General features: G+C 37.3%; 1 protein-coding gene across 1 annotated transcript in view; it reads right to left on the bottom strand.

Annotated features, from left to right (window-relative positions):
* The window catches only part of AQR (aquarius intron-binding spliceosomal factor), a 48,099-nt gene extending 32,377 nt beyond the window's left edge, over window positions 1-15,722 (bottom strand). Inside the window, exons 1-14 of the mRNA XM_079308096.1 lie at window positions 15,538-15,722; window positions 14,641-14,697; window positions 13,802-13,842; window positions 12,788-12,823; window positions 11,614-11,734; window positions 10,177-10,317; window positions 8,545-8,613; window positions 7,976-8,076; window positions 7,262-7,338; window positions 5,982-6,046; window positions 3,995-4,111; window positions 2,405-2,518; window positions 1,524-1,627; window positions 914-1,016 (exon numbers count right to left, since the gene is read on the bottom strand). Of these exons, the coding sequence (XP_079164222.1) occupies window positions 914-1,016; window positions 1,524-1,627; window positions 2,405-2,518; window positions 3,995-4,111; window positions 5,982-6,046; window positions 7,262-7,338; window positions 7,976-8,076; window positions 8,545-8,613; window positions 10,177-10,317; window positions 11,614-11,734; window positions 12,788-12,823; window positions 13,802-13,842; window positions 14,641-14,697; window positions 15,538-15,633 (1,242 nt within the window). The 5' untranslated portion in view covers window positions 15,634-15,722. The remainder of the gene's footprint in view (window positions 1-913; window positions 1,017-1,523; window positions 1,628-2,404; window positions 2,519-3,994; window positions 4,112-5,981; window positions 6,047-7,261; window positions 7,339-7,975; window positions 8,077-8,544; window positions 8,614-10,176; window positions 10,318-11,613; window positions 11,735-12,787; window positions 12,824-13,801; window positions 13,843-14,640; window positions 14,698-15,537) is intronic.
* Between the last annotated feature and the right edge of the window lie 1,853 nt (window positions 15,723-17,575).

The raw sequence follows: 17,575 nt of genomic DNA, 5'->3' as shown, positions 1-17,575 counted from the left end.
TCAATATTTTTCTTATTAAATATTTTAATATAGCTAAATGCACACAGCGACATCAGAAGAAGAAAAAACACATAGTCCAAGTATGGTTTGTAGTACTAGAATCAAACAATAATTTGGGTATTCAGCAGACCAAAAGTGGCACAACAGAACTGAAAATACTCAGTCAAGGCTCAGTGGAGAATCAACTTTAAATAAAACTTATCTTACTTTCCATTAAAAATATGGTCAGTACCTAACTAACACTGCTCATTCAGTAACAGTCTTTGTTTTCTCTTTTGGACAAAAAAAATCTATCCAATACTATAATATATTATCTGAACAAGTATCTCTCCATGGCATCCATAGGCATCATATCACTACCCTCTGAACCTTAGAAAACTACATGAATAATTTTTAAAGAAATCAATGACCACAAAATAAACCTTTGAAAGATTTTATTAAACAGCTATGCTATTTTAATGCTGTCATCAGATTAGAAGCCCACAGTAATATTGGGAGACCTTGACTGTTCAAACAATCATAATGTGCATAAAATAATATTTCAAATTGGTTTGAGGCCCAAATAGGTACTGAATATCTAGATCTACCTTAGCAGATTTTTTTGTTTTTAAATGAGAGAAAAACCTTATCAGAACAACCCAAAAACCCTTTCCAAGTCTCTCCTTATTGACCGAAAAAAACACACATTACTTTCTCATGCAAACTATATTTACAAATATGCATTTTCAAATACTTAATTTATAGGGTTTTAAACCCCATCTTAATTGCCAATTAGTGCTATAGAAGTAATTACTGCTGTGGTTTACAGGTGCTTCAGAAAACGTTCTGAATGACTACTTTACTGCAGTGTAGTTGCTGGATGTAGCTACGCCTTGAGTTTTCAACACAAGAAGTGCAAGAAGCACGTTTTTACCAGCAATTCCAGCAGAAATTCCTTCTCGTAGCTCGTGTCCTGCCCCTCGGCCAGCGGCGGCAGCAGGCACAGGTACGACGCCACCTGGTGGAGAACGTTGGAGCTGCAAGCGGAAGGGAAAAAAGAAACTTCTGTGACACTGACACCAGAGACAGCACCCAGAGCAGCTGCTTTTCCTTAAAGAAAACGCCAACTCTCTGATTCGACCAGAGATAAACAATTACGGGTCAGGATTTGAGTGAAGTTTGTGTATAAGGTGTTAGCTGAACCTCTCACCTACAATAAACACGGCAAGGGGTGGGTACTTTTTATTGTTTCAAGGCCTGACACAGAACTAAACAAAAGACACACTGCTTTTGTCAAAATACATACTGCTGTCCTTTTACTTATTTTTAAATTATCATTTACCTATAGTACAGTTAATACAGTGGCATGCTTTCATGATTTCTGTTGTAGTTCTTCTACAAAACAGAGTTAAAAAATAAACCAAACAAGTTAGAGGTTAACTACTGGTTATCTACATGAGTAGTCAGAAGGAAAAAAGGCTGGAAAATTGTTAAATTAAATCATACTGAGAACCAAGAATTTCAATTTCAATTTTATAACTTACCTAAGAGGTCCAAACAACTTCAGCAGTGCATCACGAGTATCTACTGCAGCTACATTTGAGAGTGCAAAGTCATATAACTCTGGGAAATGTGCAAATGCTGCTCTCTACAAAAGATCCATGCAGGAAAATTGAATGTAAGCATATTAATCAAGTTATTTAATAACAGTTTAAATACTTAGAAAAAAACATAGCTTCTGGTTCATAACACAAACTACTCTATGAAGCCTATCAGGATACAAATACAAGCCAGATTAAATCTCCACTTTTCTTAACACCATCTATTTGTTACTGCTCCACTTCTGACACAGTATCTTTCTTATACACCCTTCTATCAGCATTTGTTGTCATTAAAACAAAACATAAGGGAACAGATATGTAGCTTTGCAGGCAACTAAGAAAAGCAAGGAGCAAGTTTAACTTAACCATGCTTCCTTGAACTGTTCTGTTAAAACTGATGCGAACAATTTTAAGAAGTGTGAGTGAATTCACTTTGTCTCTTTTGTACAAGGGACCACTGCAGGCACGTGTGCACACTGATCTTGAGGAAATGCTGCCACCTACTGCATTGCCACAGGATCCTTCAGTACTCTGCTTTCCCTCCTCAGCAGTTAACAGAAACAGCTCATTTTGGTAAGACAAGGTCCAAATTGGTGATGTTTTGTAAGAGCGTTATTATTTAGTCATAGTCACATCCACCATAAAGAAGCCTTACATGTCTTCAGTATGGTACAGGCAGTCAAGATAAAGCTATTCCTATAGCTCAACAGGGAAAATAAGGGGTTTGACTTGAGAAATAACCTCATGCTACTCCAGATGCAAATTAGACTAGAACAGCAAAACCAAATCCTCTGTGTCTCATAAGCACTTCATCCTCTGCTTACCTGCAGAGAAGTAATTCTGTCATAGTGAATTGTAGTCATCTCATTCTCTGTCAAAGCATTTCCAGTCTGATCATTGATTTCAAAGCCAGTGTAGAACTTGAGCATATCTAAAAGCTGAGACATCATCAATATAAATTAGTGGATTAACAAGAAGAGACACCCTACTATGAACAAAACCACAATTCAAGAGGACAAATGCACTACAAGAACTCCTCAAAGTTCTGGAAGAATCGGACAAAGGAGAGATATCTAGATTTTATACTTGGCTGAGGTACAAAGAAGCTTTTGTCAGGTATCTCATCAGCAAGTCATCAAAATTCCAGTATAGTCCACAAGCAATGTGGTTTCTTGATATATGGGACTATAGGGATATATAGGACTTGAAACTGAAACTGATTACAGTAAGGTGATCTAGCCAGAGGCTGTCATTGAACCCAACTTACAGCTTGCTGCTACCAAAAGGGAGAGGCTTTGTGCCCTTCTGCCCTCTTCTGATGGCATCTCTGAAGTTCATCCTACCTTTCAATGGAATTATTTAACTTGGAGGAAGAAAAGTTTTCAGATGTGCTGCTGGCTTTGTGTTCCATCAATACTGACCCTCAGAGAAAATAAACAAGTGCCAGAGATAGGGGACAGCAAACAACAGGAAAAGCAGCTGAGATGCAGGAAAGGGGACAGATCTTCAGATCCTGCTATAAAAAACCAATATACGTACTAGCTATGAGCAAGTAAACTGAAGGACAGGAGTGAAAAACAGCTGCACTACAGAACAGTGGAAAGTCAAAATTAACAAAAGAATGCAGTGATGATGACTACTTCTATGTGTGTGGTAAAGCATGCCAGAAACTGCATTGCTTTCTAGCTTGTGCTTTTAAGAACTTCTCAAAAACAGAAGCAGAAATACTACTCTGCTCTAGTGAGACCCCACCTGGAGTAATGTGTTCAGCTCTGGGGTCTCAAACACAAAAAACCCCATGTACCTGTTGGAAAATGTCCAGAGGAGGTCAGTACAGGGCTGAAGCACCTCTTTTGTAGCTGACAGTTAAGACTGTTCAGCTGGGAGAAGATAATGTTCCAGGAAGACCTTACAGCAGCATTTACAGTTCCTAAAGGGAGCTACAAGAAGCATGGAGAAGGACTTTCCACAAGATATGTAGTGATAGGACAAGAGGGAATGGCCTTAAACTGAAGAAGGACAGGTTTAGATTAGATAGTAGGATAAAACTTTTACTGTGAGGATGGTGAGGCACTGGAACTGGTTGCCCACAGATGCCCCATCCTTGAAGGTGATCATGACAAGGTTGGATGGGACTCTGAATAACCTGATTTAGTGCAAGGCGTCCCTGTCCATAGCAGGAGGGTTGGAAGAAGATGATCTTTAAGGTTCCAACCTAAGACATCCTGTGATGTCATGAAATGTAAGAGCAGTCACGCATGTAGGTACAAGTAAGAAAAAACAACTGTGTGAAAGATTTAAATAAACATGTAGTTCACATCGAAAAAAGAGCCTGTCTTTAATAAAAAACAAAACAACTGCAACATTCAGAAAAAAAGGGAACAAAAGTTATTTTCAAGAACTTTGTATCTCACCTGGCAGAAGAGATGACCCTCTTTCTCTCTTTTAGCAAGACTGGACAGGTAACAGTGAACAACAAGATGGGAGTCATCCAGCACTGTGTTAAACCAGCGCCGTGTGGGAAGCAAAGCCTGTGGTAAATAACGTCATGTTAATACAAGCAACTCTTCAAAAAGTAAGAAACCCTGGCTTCTCAGAATTTTCCCCTTCAAAAAGGCATATTAAGACAGATTGCTGCAGTTATTTGCATATCTAATATGCTCACAGAGGTATTAAAGCAGTATTTATGTATGCTCAGACACTGGGTTTATGCAGGTAAGCTGCTATGAACACAGTCCTTTATGTAACAGGGAGCAGGGCACAAACTTGCCATTAGTGAGAATTCATTCTGCCAGTTAAAAAGTAAATTAAATAAATCAATTATTCTACTTCTATCTACATAATGATTATGTGCTACAAATGATATGTCAAACTGCTTCAGCATTGTTTTACATGTCTGCTTTCTACACTAATTTGATGAATTTTAAGTGTGTCTTCCTTAAAATTGCCAACTGTTTCCTCTAAATGTGATAGGGTATTTTCTCTTCTTTGCAAAATACTCAAGAACTTTTCAAATCTTCAATAACAACAAAATAGAGTTATTTTCTTCTCAATGTAAATAGATTAAGCTGCTATATGTAGCAACTGTTGAACACCATACAGTAGAAGACCACAACAACTTAAGAGAAAAATTAGCTGCTCTCTACAGACTGGATTTAGAAAACCAAAAAGTATCAGCATGGTGTGTAGAACTAAGACGAAGAAAATAAAAATCTCTAGTAGAAAATGTTGATTTCCCTGCACAATAATTACAAAAACAAACTCATAAACCCCTAAGAAGTCTCCATTGAATCATTACTTTCAAATTACCAAATCACCAGTTTTGGTGGCAGTGCATGCACTGTAATATGAAACAGTAATAATCTGAAAAAGGCTTTAAAATAAAAAGAGCCCATTAACACAGCACATGCTACAGAGGCAAAAAGACTTAAGGATTTACAGCTAGTTTCTCATTTGCTTGTTCCAGTTACTTAAATAGGCTTTATAACCTGTCTAAATTCTAATCTTTATGTAATACTTAGAGAGAACCAATATTAAATGTGCTGCTTCTAAGCATTTTAAGTCAGACAGACTTATTTTCTCTTACCAGAGTATATTACATACATAAGACAACAAGCTCTAATTTAAATTATTCAATCTGTTGCAACTACAGACACAGACTACTTTAGTTATTTAACAGTCGACCTGCAGAAATTCATCACAAAGCCATTTTAAAGTTACCTGTGATATTGTTTCAGAAAACTCTGTTTTATTTCACATGCCTTCTGAATCTGTAGTTAGTCTAAATAAATAACTACACCTGCAAGAAACTGAAAATTAATGCTTTTTAATGTTGGCACTGTGGTGCTTTAAACTGTCTCATGCCCTTGGTATCTGCTGAAAAATTTCACAAAACCTTGCTCCAGGCCTTACAACTCTATTTAGAAGCACATGATCTGGTGAGTTTATTAATGAACTCGAGTGAAACAGGAATAGTTTGCATTTCAGACTATTGCTGCTTTCTGGAATTTAACCCAACAACACAGAAGAGATTTTAAATGACCTGTTATGCACTGGGAAGATTAATTCTGAATTATTCCTACCAGATTAAAGCATCACACATTTTCAGAATTTGCTAGTATTATTACCACTATTCCATTTAAATCCACTTCCATGACAACTTTAGGATCCTAGCTTTGTCTAAGAATTCAACTGGCTTATCAGCATTGCTGGTCAGTTACCAATATGGATGCAATGCAACAATCTCTTATTTACAAATGGAAAATCACTACTGAAATCATTACTATATGATAGCTGTGACATAATCACCTCCTATTTAGAATAAGGCTTAATAATTACCTTATGCACTTAAACCCTAGAAAAGTACACCTGGAAACTGGCTGAATCAATTTAAAAACTTACCTCAAGGTCTAGCATGAGTTCAATAAACCTCTCACAATAATGAACTTTGTCCATAGAAATAGGACCTAGATAAAAAAAATAAAAGAGTTTAAACTGATCCACATCACAATATATTTACACTTGAACAATTCCTTAAAAACTAAATAAATGCTACAAATATAAAAGTATTAATTTTAATCTTGTTAAAAGCTAATTAACATAATATTCTATTTTAACAACAATCCTTTCTTGAATTAAAAATCATTTTGGTTAGCAATGAAAGAGTAACAGAATCAGAATTTCAGGAGTGATTATATCAGCTTTGAAAAATCTTGAATGTAACATGCAAAAATGCTCACTTCCATGAGATATCACTCACCCATTATGTTTGTTACGAAATTTTAATGCCAAGTACTCAAAAATACATTTTTAAAAGCTGCAAACAAGAAGTGTGCAAAAAAGGCCTTGACCATATCCAAAGGTACTCAGTAGTGACTACTAAGGGGCCTTTAGAATCATGTCAAAACACACCATGTCTCCTTTAGCTACTTTCAAATTCTTACAGCCTCCAAAGAACTGTTAAAGTAAGTCTTCCTAAAACAGGTCTAGCACAATTAGGAAAACAGAGGGGATAAGTATCCTTTCTGAAGAAGCCACATTACAAAATCTGCCCTTACAGATCAGGTAAGAGCTGAAGTTTGCTAAGAGTTTAACAGCAAAATCAAACTCAGGGAACTGATTTCACTGAAATGGTACTGTGCTTAGTGCATAATAACCCTTTTCTGTTAAAAGGCTAACACCTTCCTCTACAAACACTTTTCCTTTCTAAATCAGGCAAGGAGATAATTTTGCTTGTCACAATGACTCAAGAGTAGTCAAATCTAACAGACTTTCACTTCACTTAGGCTTTTGTTCTTACTGTAAATCAACAGTATGAATAGACAGAGCATTATGATATCCATTTATACCACATTTAACAAGGCACCTAAGTACATATGAAATGCTTTAATGCTCTAAGCACACAATAAAGAATATCAGCTCCCAGAAATATTGTTTTTACTAAGTACACACTGAAAAGAAGGAGGTTTAAAGTAACTTTTTGCTGTTCCATTTTTAAAGTATATACAGATTTGAATATTAATTTTGATATGAAATCCATACAGACAGGCAGAGATTTCACTAAAGCCCCATCTGAACAATCTGAACATCTCCCCAACCTCAGGCTGATATTCTAAGGACTAGTTGCTTCAGCAACACAGAAAGATTTTCACACCTGAGTTACCTGAGTTAGGTATTGTTACCTGAGACAGGTATTGATTTCAGAACAGAAATGAATTTCTGAATGAGCTGTGAAAGAAATCTTCTCTCTCGATACGCCCTAAAATGGGACATATGACAAAAGAATTAACACTCCTGAAATGCAGACTAGAAGTATATTGCACCTTACACTAATAACAAAGTTAGCTGCTTCAAAATTCATATAACATATAACTAAAACTGTTTAGCTGATAACATTTCTCTCTGCACCCAGGCAGAGAGATTAGCAGCCTACATTTTTAGGCAAATAAACTGACTAACAACTCATGATTCTTACTGTGTCAAGAAGTTAAGTATCCTCCTACACCTTACCACAGTGTAACACAAAGGCACTGGAACACTTAACTTTGGTGAGATAGTCACAGGTTTATTGAAATACTTGCATAAGTTATATGCCTAAGAGCTAAACATTTGCTAAAGGTCATGAAAAAAAAGTGAGTAACTACATGAATATTCTTTTATGCTTTCATCCTTTAGTTTTAAGATTTGATAGCACAAATTCACTGACCAAATAAAATATAAAGTTCTAGAACAGTATTTTGCATACAGACTACTGAAAAACAAAACAGCTTCCAGGAGGACACATATGGTCAATCCTCATTTGCCACAGGTTTCCAAAAAACACCTTTTTCATTAAAACAATTTCTTTTAGTTGAAACAAAATGAATGCATCAAGAAAAAAAGTTTTCTGCACATACTGCATTCTTGACTCTTCATCCATTTTTGCATCATTTTTCTTAATTAGATTCCAGAATTTTCTTAGTTTTGGTGTCTTTTTCAACTCTTGTTCCAGTCGATTCTGAAATGTTAAAATGATGTTCAGTCACCAAGGAACCTTGTTTTCATGAGATAAACATACAGGCCAGTCTTTTCATTAAAAAAGAAAAAGTACATAACAAACTGAAATAAAGATCTATCCCTGGCTATTCTCAGCAAGTATCACTATAAAAAAATGTAATAATGCTATACAGTCCAGCCATGACTAGGTGTCAACTCTTCTGCCTCCCTGTGACCTCATGGCCTTGCCTACAAATTACAGCCTGAAGAAGCTATAAACAACCAAGCTCAGTTTTCTCAAAAAATACATAAAAAACACTATTACAAGGAAATTTGCAACAAACAAGAAAGAATTTAGCAAAGCACACAAAAATGTAATTCCACAGCAATGCTGTAAATACTGGAGCTCCTTAACAGTATTCCATGAGAATTTACATAACTTGCATAATGCCTAGAAAACTGTTCTGCCAGTTAATAATGTTATGCTTACAGGTTGTAGAGCCATCCACATTGGTAAGGAAATGAGCTGCTGCACCTGACCTCTGATCAAATCCACTTCCTGTTAGAAAGTTACAAATGATAAACATTTTTAAAACATTCTTATGTTTTCTGATATGCCTGTCTTACAAAAAACATCACCATCTGGCAATATTTATATTGTTCTGTTAGATTTCACAATTTCCTAACAGGAACCCAGTGACACCTCTGTATTCCAGGTTGTTTTCATGAAGACTGTCAGTTCTTACTACTTCACCTGTGGCCCCATCCATGCAAGTATTTTCAGCACAAAAGCTGATGAGAACTGATGTTCCTGCTTCAGTCATTCTGTATTCTTGAACTCACCCACCATGCCTTCTCTACTTTTTTTTAAGCTGCTCTTTGTCTCCCGAAGCCCCTTTAATTTATCAAGTTTCTCTCACTTCATTTACACTTTTCCCATTGTCTGAAACAATTAATTTTCTCCATGTCAATTCAAATAGGGTCTCAAACCATGCCTGTGATCTGGATCCACAGTTTTCCTTCTTTCCTGAGCTGAAAAATTTCAATTAATATCTTAAGTATGTCTTCATGAACAAATACTCCATTCGCAGCATTCTAAAAATTCAAACTTCAGTGCTCTTCACTTAAAACACTACTGTGACTATTCCATTCTGCCCTTCACAAAGAAGGGCAGCTTCTAATAATAGTGTGCTTTCACAGGCACATTTTCACCAGCTTCCCTATCAAGTTGCATTAGAAATATGCTCTACAAGAAGGATTCTGTAGTCACCATCAAACTATTTAAAATGAAGATGCATTGTACTGTGGTCACTACAGAAAAATACTATCTCACTAAATTACACACATAAAGTTCAAGATGGTTACTAGCTCCCAAAATAATTTCAAATCCTAATATCAAATAATACACTTTCTATGTTGTTTTGTCTGACAGACAATTTTATTTATGCAGACCCTGATTTGGAATAATACACTCCATGTACAACGTCAACAAGGAAAAAGCCCAGTAGCAAGAGAAATTAGAAAATACTGCTTCATATAACAGGTAATTGTAAACTGTTCTTCCTGCTTGCTACTTAGGATAACTCTGTTTTAACTACAGACTGAGAGCACAAGTTTGTTTAATGCTTTCTTAAAACTAACTCAGGAGAACTGCAGATAAAAATCACACCTAAACCTGGTTTCAAAAGAGAAAAAAGCCTCACTGTCTTTCTCAACAGTTAATGGAAATAATTTTTTGTAGTATTTCCTAGGCAAACTAAAAAGAGTACAGGAGTTAATGAATCAGTTTTAATTGTAAAGCATCTTTTCAAATATAAATACATAGATTTTAAAGTACCATTTTTAATACAAAAAATTATATTAAATCACGTCTTTTAATTGTCTAACTGCTAATCCTCCATTTGCAAGTCTCATCTATGACCCTGTGTCAGAGAAAAGCAAATGTGATGAAAGAGATAAAGTAAGAGTCAAAACAGAAGACAAAATCCCTCTGGTACTGTGTTTTCCCTAAACTGGAATTTTGCTTCATCTGCCTTATAAGAAGAAATTGCTTGAACTAAGCTGCTATTGACTGAGAACAGCATAAACACACTGGAAATATTTACAGGTACTTTTAACATACCAAACTATTGAAGCAGTGATCAAGGAAGAGCAGCAGGACTGTCTGTTCATGCAGAGAGTACTCACTCTCATTTTCAACCAGCGATGCTTCCAGGATGCGTTTGAAAAAGAAAGGAAAGTGTTCAGGCCTTTTTTTAAATGTCTAGGAATAGAAGAGAAAGGTAATTTTGAGTCAGGTTGATACAAATAATTTCAATCTTCATTCACATAACATAGCCTAAGTTCTCTAAATCCATTTAAATCAATAAAAGAAGGGATTAGTTTTTCTCATTTTCCTTTATTCTGACCAGGCAGCACAAGCAAAACAGTCTAATGATATCCTCCTGACAAGAGATCCTCCCCCTATACTTTCTGCATAGTGTAATAGGTGATGCACAGGACAAACTAAACAAGAAGCACAGGTGAAGTCTTGTAGGAATGTTCTCCTGGTGAATGCACAGAAATACTCTAAAATCTCCCAGGTAGAAGATAAATGGTAGGTTTAGGCCAAAACTATGGCAGCTCTAAGTGACTTGCAACAAATGAGCAAGTAAAAACCACCAGAAATTAATTATAGTCCCAGAACTTCCATTCAGCTACCTGAGCAGGAAAAAGATAAACTGAATAATCACCAAGATAAAATAGTTCCTTTACAAGGGCAGTCATGTACCAAACAAATTTAACTAAGCTGCTTGGAACATAACATGTACCTGTCATTTTACTTCTAGCACATATGCCAGAAGAAAAGCACAGATGACATGTGAGCAAGTTATTAATCCTTTGTGCTTTGCCAGCACTCAAGTAATGGCACACATATTGAAGTAGGTGTGCTTCTGAAATAATGGCTGCAGAGAATGTATAACTAGGCTTCCATTGTTGAGATGGCCTGTAAAACTTGGTTTGTAAAAACATCAAATAATTTCTAAACATATTAGTACCAAAAAAACCCCACCAAATAGAACCCAAAACAAAAAGTGCAAACAAAACCAAAACAATCAAACAATATACACAAAAGAAGAGTAAGACATTATTTTACTATAAAACAAAAAAGGTAGAAACTGATGTTCACGTGTTTTAAGCAAGACATTATTGGATAATACATTAGACTTCCAGTGGTGCTTTTTGTATCTACAGATATATGAAGATATATAAAAGAACTTCTCTGTAAATACTCAACCTCTGTCAAGTGCCAAAAAAGCAAATGCTCATGATAATGTTCAGCATCTCACAGCAGAACCAAGGATTTTCGCACCAGAAGGAATCAAGTAACTTTTCACCTGTCCATTTCTTTCTCCAAAAAGAACACAAAGTTTGAAACACCCTATGAGATATTCCAGCTGAGACACCATTTCCTTTTAACACTACAGCTCTTCTACCTCCTGTCACAGTAAGTGAGCACACTGTAAAAGCTGCAACTTGTGGATCAAAGTCAATTCTAGCTGCAATTGAAATCAGTTACCTCCCACGCAGGGACATTCTCTCTGAACTTCTCATTCACCATACAGCAGATTGACATTAAATATGCCTTACTGGACACCTCTGGAGAATAATTCATCCATAGGTAATTTTCAAGGTACTGACTGTGAAGAGATAAAGAGTATTTCATTAGTTGCAGCCACCCACATAATCTGTCACTCATTTAAAAAAGCAGTTATCCACATGGTTTTTTTTTTCTCCTTCCTTTGATAGCTTTGAAAGCCATCTTCATAGGTTGTGAGCAGTTCCTCAAGTTACCTCTCATCTAGGTCACTGAAGCAAAACTTGTTAGACTCAGTAACTGATAACATTAACAATGTTCTCAGAAAGAACAGGAACCTCAAACTCTGTGTTACTGCTGACATACAAATTCCAGAAGTCCATTGCATGCCATTTGTTAGTGCTAAACCCTTAACCATAATTTACATGTTTTCTTCTGCACTTTTTCTAATTAAGATTCAAAAATCTGAGGGAAGGTTATCCTTTTGTAGTTACTGGTACTAACTAATGGACTTGAGCCTTTTTGAAACAAAGAATGTACCTCAAACAAAAAAATCTCATATTTTTTCTTAAGATTTGAGAGATAAAAGAACCAAACAGAATATAAAATATTGTGGGTTTAAGTACATCTGGCAAATACTTATTTTACACCGTATTAGACATACTCTGTAAGTTATTCCAGGAAAGTCTGAAGCAGTTTTAAATTACTGTTTAAATAGATTTCCATTATTTTTCAAGAGAAGAAAATGTTAATGATGGCACTACAGCACAATTCATTTTTAATCTCATAGTAAGAGACATAATCCAAAAACTTCTCTGATTTCAGAGAGTTCTCATTTAAGGCTTAATGACACATTCCAAATCACAGAACCAAGTTTTCCACTTATTTCATTCATTCTCTCTTTCTCAGTGCTCCACTTCACTAGAAATTGAGAATCATAAAACAAGACACTCTAAGACATTACTTACATTTATGGAATTGTTTTCTCATTTAAATTAAGTTCTCCTCACTTAATTTTCCTCAGTACACAATTCAAGGCCTTAGGAAGTATGAACAAGTACACCACCTTGAAACTGTCTTACTACCCTGTATTTGCTTCTCACCTTTACAGGTTCCTATGAAAAAATAACTCCAAATTTCCCTCCCATTATCTTACCTGAATTCAAGAAGCATTATCTTCCTAATTGCAAACCTAAAAAGGAAAAATGAATCAATTAACACAGGAAAGAAACCTCCCACACACAGCTGCATGGAAAATGGCTATATTTTCCCATGTTTCATTATATAAAGAAACTTGAAGGAACACTCAGTAATTATTTCTGTCCTGACATTTCCATGCAACAGTAACCACCTGAATGCAGAAACAACTGCTGCAGCACTGTGGAAGCCACAATTCATAGAGATTCATTAAGCAATTATATTAGTATTTTGAAAAAATTGATGTATGTCTTAGATATGAAGACACCACTCCCAATAGCCTTGATGATACAAACTGAGAGCAGCTGAGAGCATCTCCTGGAAAACTACTATTATATATTTAATCTGTTCATAATGGTATTTTTTCTTAGTGACTGGAAATGGAAGTTTGCTTTGACTCCATATGACAAATTCTTAGATTGCTCTCATACAGGAATAATCCAGAGAATTCTCTGTAGAGCTCAATCTTCCCCAAAAAGCTCCAGCTACAGTTACAACTCTTTTCTGCACAGAGAACTGCAGAATGCAGGATATCTTGCATTTGTCTTTAAATTCATTGAAACTAGACTTTCCCATCAGGAAGCTGGTGACAGCAGCCAGAACAGAGAAGGAAGCTAGAGGCAGTGCACACCATGAGAGGCTTTTTTCTTTATATTCCTTAGTGACAAAATAAGAGATTAGCCTCCTATAACCACCACAACAAAACCAACATAAAAGACAACAGACTACCAGGTAAAGGGTCTTAAAAATATTAACTCCAACCACCATGTTTATGAGCTTAGGAACTCTCTTGTTGCCACATTCAGACTTTGAAATACCATAATGATTAAATTGCTTCAATGGACTTTAGTAATTTTCATCTGCTTTCAACATATAGATGAGTTTAAAAGTATTCTATCAAACATTAGAAACAAATCCAACATGGATAATGATGCAATAGTGGTAAATAAGAGAAAGCAACTGGTGCACTTACTTTGACCTGACAATTTCTTTTGTATATACATCTTCAATGACCTATGGAAAAAAAAATTAAGAGAATTTTACACACCCATTAACGTGTTCAAAATGCATTAAGACATTTTACTCTGCATTAGTTACTCTCTGCTTACTGCTATTAAAATACTTTCAATAAATTTTTCCAACATGAATGAATCTGCACTATAAGTTGCAACAGGCATGCTTTGACCTCACATGACACAGAGATGCAATTCAGCTGTTTATGTATATTCTAACAATCACAGACTAATTCTATCACAAATACTACAAAATTAACTGAGGCTATACATGGAGACTTAGGCAAACATCCACAGGGAAAAGAAACATTTAAGTACCCTGCAGTACTCAAAACCAAGCACACCATGCCAAATTTTAAACATTCAAAATGCACATATCCACCAGAACAGCAATAAAGTTGTCTGATGGAAGCTCACCAAAGAAGCCTTTAGAAAGAACACACTTCAGTAATACCTGTATCTTTCATTCCTACTTCATTTCTGAAAGGAGAATGCCCTCCAGCATCTTTTAACCTCAAAGGAGATGCTCAAAAGTCCTTTGCCCTCATAAATTCTTGGCCAAAATAAACTGAATAGCATACAAAATTACTGCATGCTACAGCACATTTTCCTAACAGTGCCTACACTTATAAACTACAAATACATAACAAATTACAGTGTCTCAAGCAACAGCTGACCTTCCAAGCAGTCTCCTATAGTCTATATAAAATAAGCAACACCAAAAATATTGGCACATCATGGAATGGTTGATCCTCATTCTTTTACAGCCCCTCAACAAAATTCCCATAGAAGTAATTACCTTAACATCAAAAGACAATGTCTTCTTCACGTGTGGAGCCCAGTATTTATTTGCTAACTGCACAACAGAAAAAGAAAAAAGTTAAATACATACATTTTGTTGTCAATGATATAAAATCTCTGCAATGTACCCATACTTTATTTCACTAGTATCTTGCATAATTTCAGCTTATGCTAGCTACAAGTAACAAAATTACGATTTCTAACAGCAATGCTTAATAACCATTTAAGGCTTTTACACCAAAACCTCTTCCAACAGAAATGCCATCCTTTGGAAAAAATTTCAGATGCTTAGAGTGCTATCTAATAAACATCTTTTCTATCCTTAAGCTCATCTAACAAACCCATCAAAAATAAACCATGATCTTTCGGGACTGCAAATCCAAAATGGCAAGTGATTACGCTTCCTTGAGGCATCTGGCAAGTAGCTAGAGGCTGTACAAAAGCCGAGCACTCCAAGGCTCTTTGCTGCAGCCACCACTTCGCCAATTCTCCCGAGCGGCGATGACAAGGGATTCCTATGCAACTTTACTAAAACTTATTCATGCTCGGGACCAGGAAGAAAAGCAGATTTCCAAGAAAAAAGAAAAAGAAAAAAAAAATCTACTTGTAGAAAATCCTTGTTTCACCAACCAGGAAGCCTCGGCAGCTTTTCACAATTATAGCACGCCTTGTGATGATGCACAGTGCATTGCACTGATGCGCTCGGTAGCGCTGCTTTGTGAATCCCGCTGGGATTTGTGAATTTCCCGCGGGAAACACCCCGCGCTGTGCATGACAGAGGCGGACACCTCTCGTTAACTACGACCAGGCAAGAGCCTTTCCCCATCACCCGGGGCCTACAAGGGCTGTTTAAGCACCGCGGCCGGAATGTCGCCTGGAGCCCCGCCGGCCCTACCTGCGTCACGTACTCCGCGTTGATCTGCGACACCGTGGGCGCCACGATCTTCTTCGGCGGGGCCGAGGGCGCGGCCGTGGCCGTGGCCGCCGCCATGGTGCCGCCGGCAGAGGAGTCGGTGCCCCGGCGCTGGCAGCCCGGGCCGGGCCGAGGGCGGGATCTCCGGGCCGGGAGCAGCGGAGCGGGAGCGCTTCCGGGGCCGGGCGGGCTGGAGCGGCCGCGGGCCGGCCGGGGGCGGCGGCGCCATCTGCTGCTGCCTCCCTGCACTGCTGCTGCTCCTTCCCTGCACTGCTGCTGCTCCTTCCTTGCACTGCTGCTCTTTCCCTGCACTGCTGCTCTTTCCCTGCACTGCTGCTCCCTCCCCGCACCGCCGCCCCGCAGGAGCCGGTGTGGAAGGGCTGCGGATAAAGCTCTCAGCGCACGGGGTTGCTGCCACGCTCACCCTTCCAACGCTCCGTGAATCCGCTTAGGGCGACGCCTGTTTCAGCTATCACTCAGAGCGCAGATTTCTGTCCATCTGACGTTGAAAAAACGCACTCTTTTTAACGTCAAACAATTATAAATGAGAAACAAAAGTCTCGATATTTAGCAAAATTTAGATTGCTTTATTTTATATAGACAGAGCAAGCAGCTCTGGGGAGGCAGAGGGGTCACAGCCCGCTCCATGCTCCACCGAACTTGGTTTGCAGCTCCCTTTATATAGTATGGTTTTCCTTGTAGTAATCAATAATTGTTATTGTATTGTTGTAATAATTCTGCAAGGTAAGCAGTGGTGGTCAAGAAATTTCCAAACTTCCGTGGGACTGCTCTTGGGACAATTGGTCATGTAACCATCTGATCTTGTAGATAAAAAACAGAAGTGGGAAGCCTGATCTTTAGCAGATAGTTTGCAATTGATTACACAAAGGCAGGAAATCTAATTCTGCAAAAAAAAAAAACCTTTCAGACTATGGAAAATCTCCCCCCCCCCCCCCCCCTTTTTTTTTTCTTTTACAAACTGGTACACGCAATAGTCATAGCAGGGGGATTTAAACAGAGTGGGTTTACTCATATATTTCCCTTTATCTAAGTACATGTTCTTTTCTTATTTTAAGTATTCTGGTTTGTACAAACTCCAAAACTTATATGATTAACACGAATCATTTGTCAATTATCACAAGTTGGACAGGATGATCCTTATGGGATCCCTTCCAACTCGGAGCACTCTGTGAATCTCTTGAAATGCGTGGAGGAAAGGCAAAGGTAGAAGGGGAAAATTGCACGCTCAAGGAAGTCAACAGTTTGGTAATGCTTCAGAACGGTTTCCAATTAACTTATTCCCTTTGGTAAACAGATTAATTAGGGAGGAAATTAAAAGACTCCCCAGGGAAGTTACTGTGCTCTGTTTCTGGGCTTATTATCCATCACCTGCTACTTGAGTACTTTAAACTTCCAGGCAGGTTCCATTGAAGTCTGTTTGAATATGACCTCCTTTGTTTTTATATCAAGGTGATCTCCATTGCATTTCTTCAAGCAGAGGTTAAACTAAATATTCTTTTTGAAGTTGAATTAGAATGTACAATGGGAATGGGAAAAGAAATGACAGTACCTTGAATAGGATCAGACAATGGCTACATTCAAATAAATATGCCTACTGCATGCCTGTACTTTAGAAGATTCAGAAAAATGAAAATTAGTAAAATTTAAAAGTTTCAAAAGTACCAGTAGCAATTTTTATAAATAACAAGGATTGAAGTTGAAGCTACGAAACAGTGATAAAAATGGACAAAGGAATGTAAGTTCATTACCTATAAATATAGGCTGAAAGTAGGAAAGTTTCTGAACGGGCTTTCAGATGAACACCAAAAGTTTGTCCCATCTTAACACAAACCAATTAGGAGAGGCAAATGCCTCTTTAGGCTAACCTAAATCTTCTGGTCATGATGGATCATAACCATGGCCTGTGTCAAACCCCACACATTTCCCTATGTTATCAAAGCTATGAAACCTCAAGGAAGAATCCACATTTACCTAACTTTTGGCATTTGGATGTCTCAGT

Source organism: Erithacus rubecula, assembly GCF_903797595.1.
Source record: "Erithacus rubecula genome assembly, chromosome: 6".
In the NCBI taxonomy this organism is placed as follows: domain Eukaryota; kingdom Metazoa; phylum Chordata; class Aves; order Passeriformes; family Muscicapidae; genus Erithacus; species Erithacus rubecula.
The sequence above is the reverse complement of the archived record's forward strand: the minus strand, read 5'-3'. Positions and strand labels throughout refer to the sequence as shown.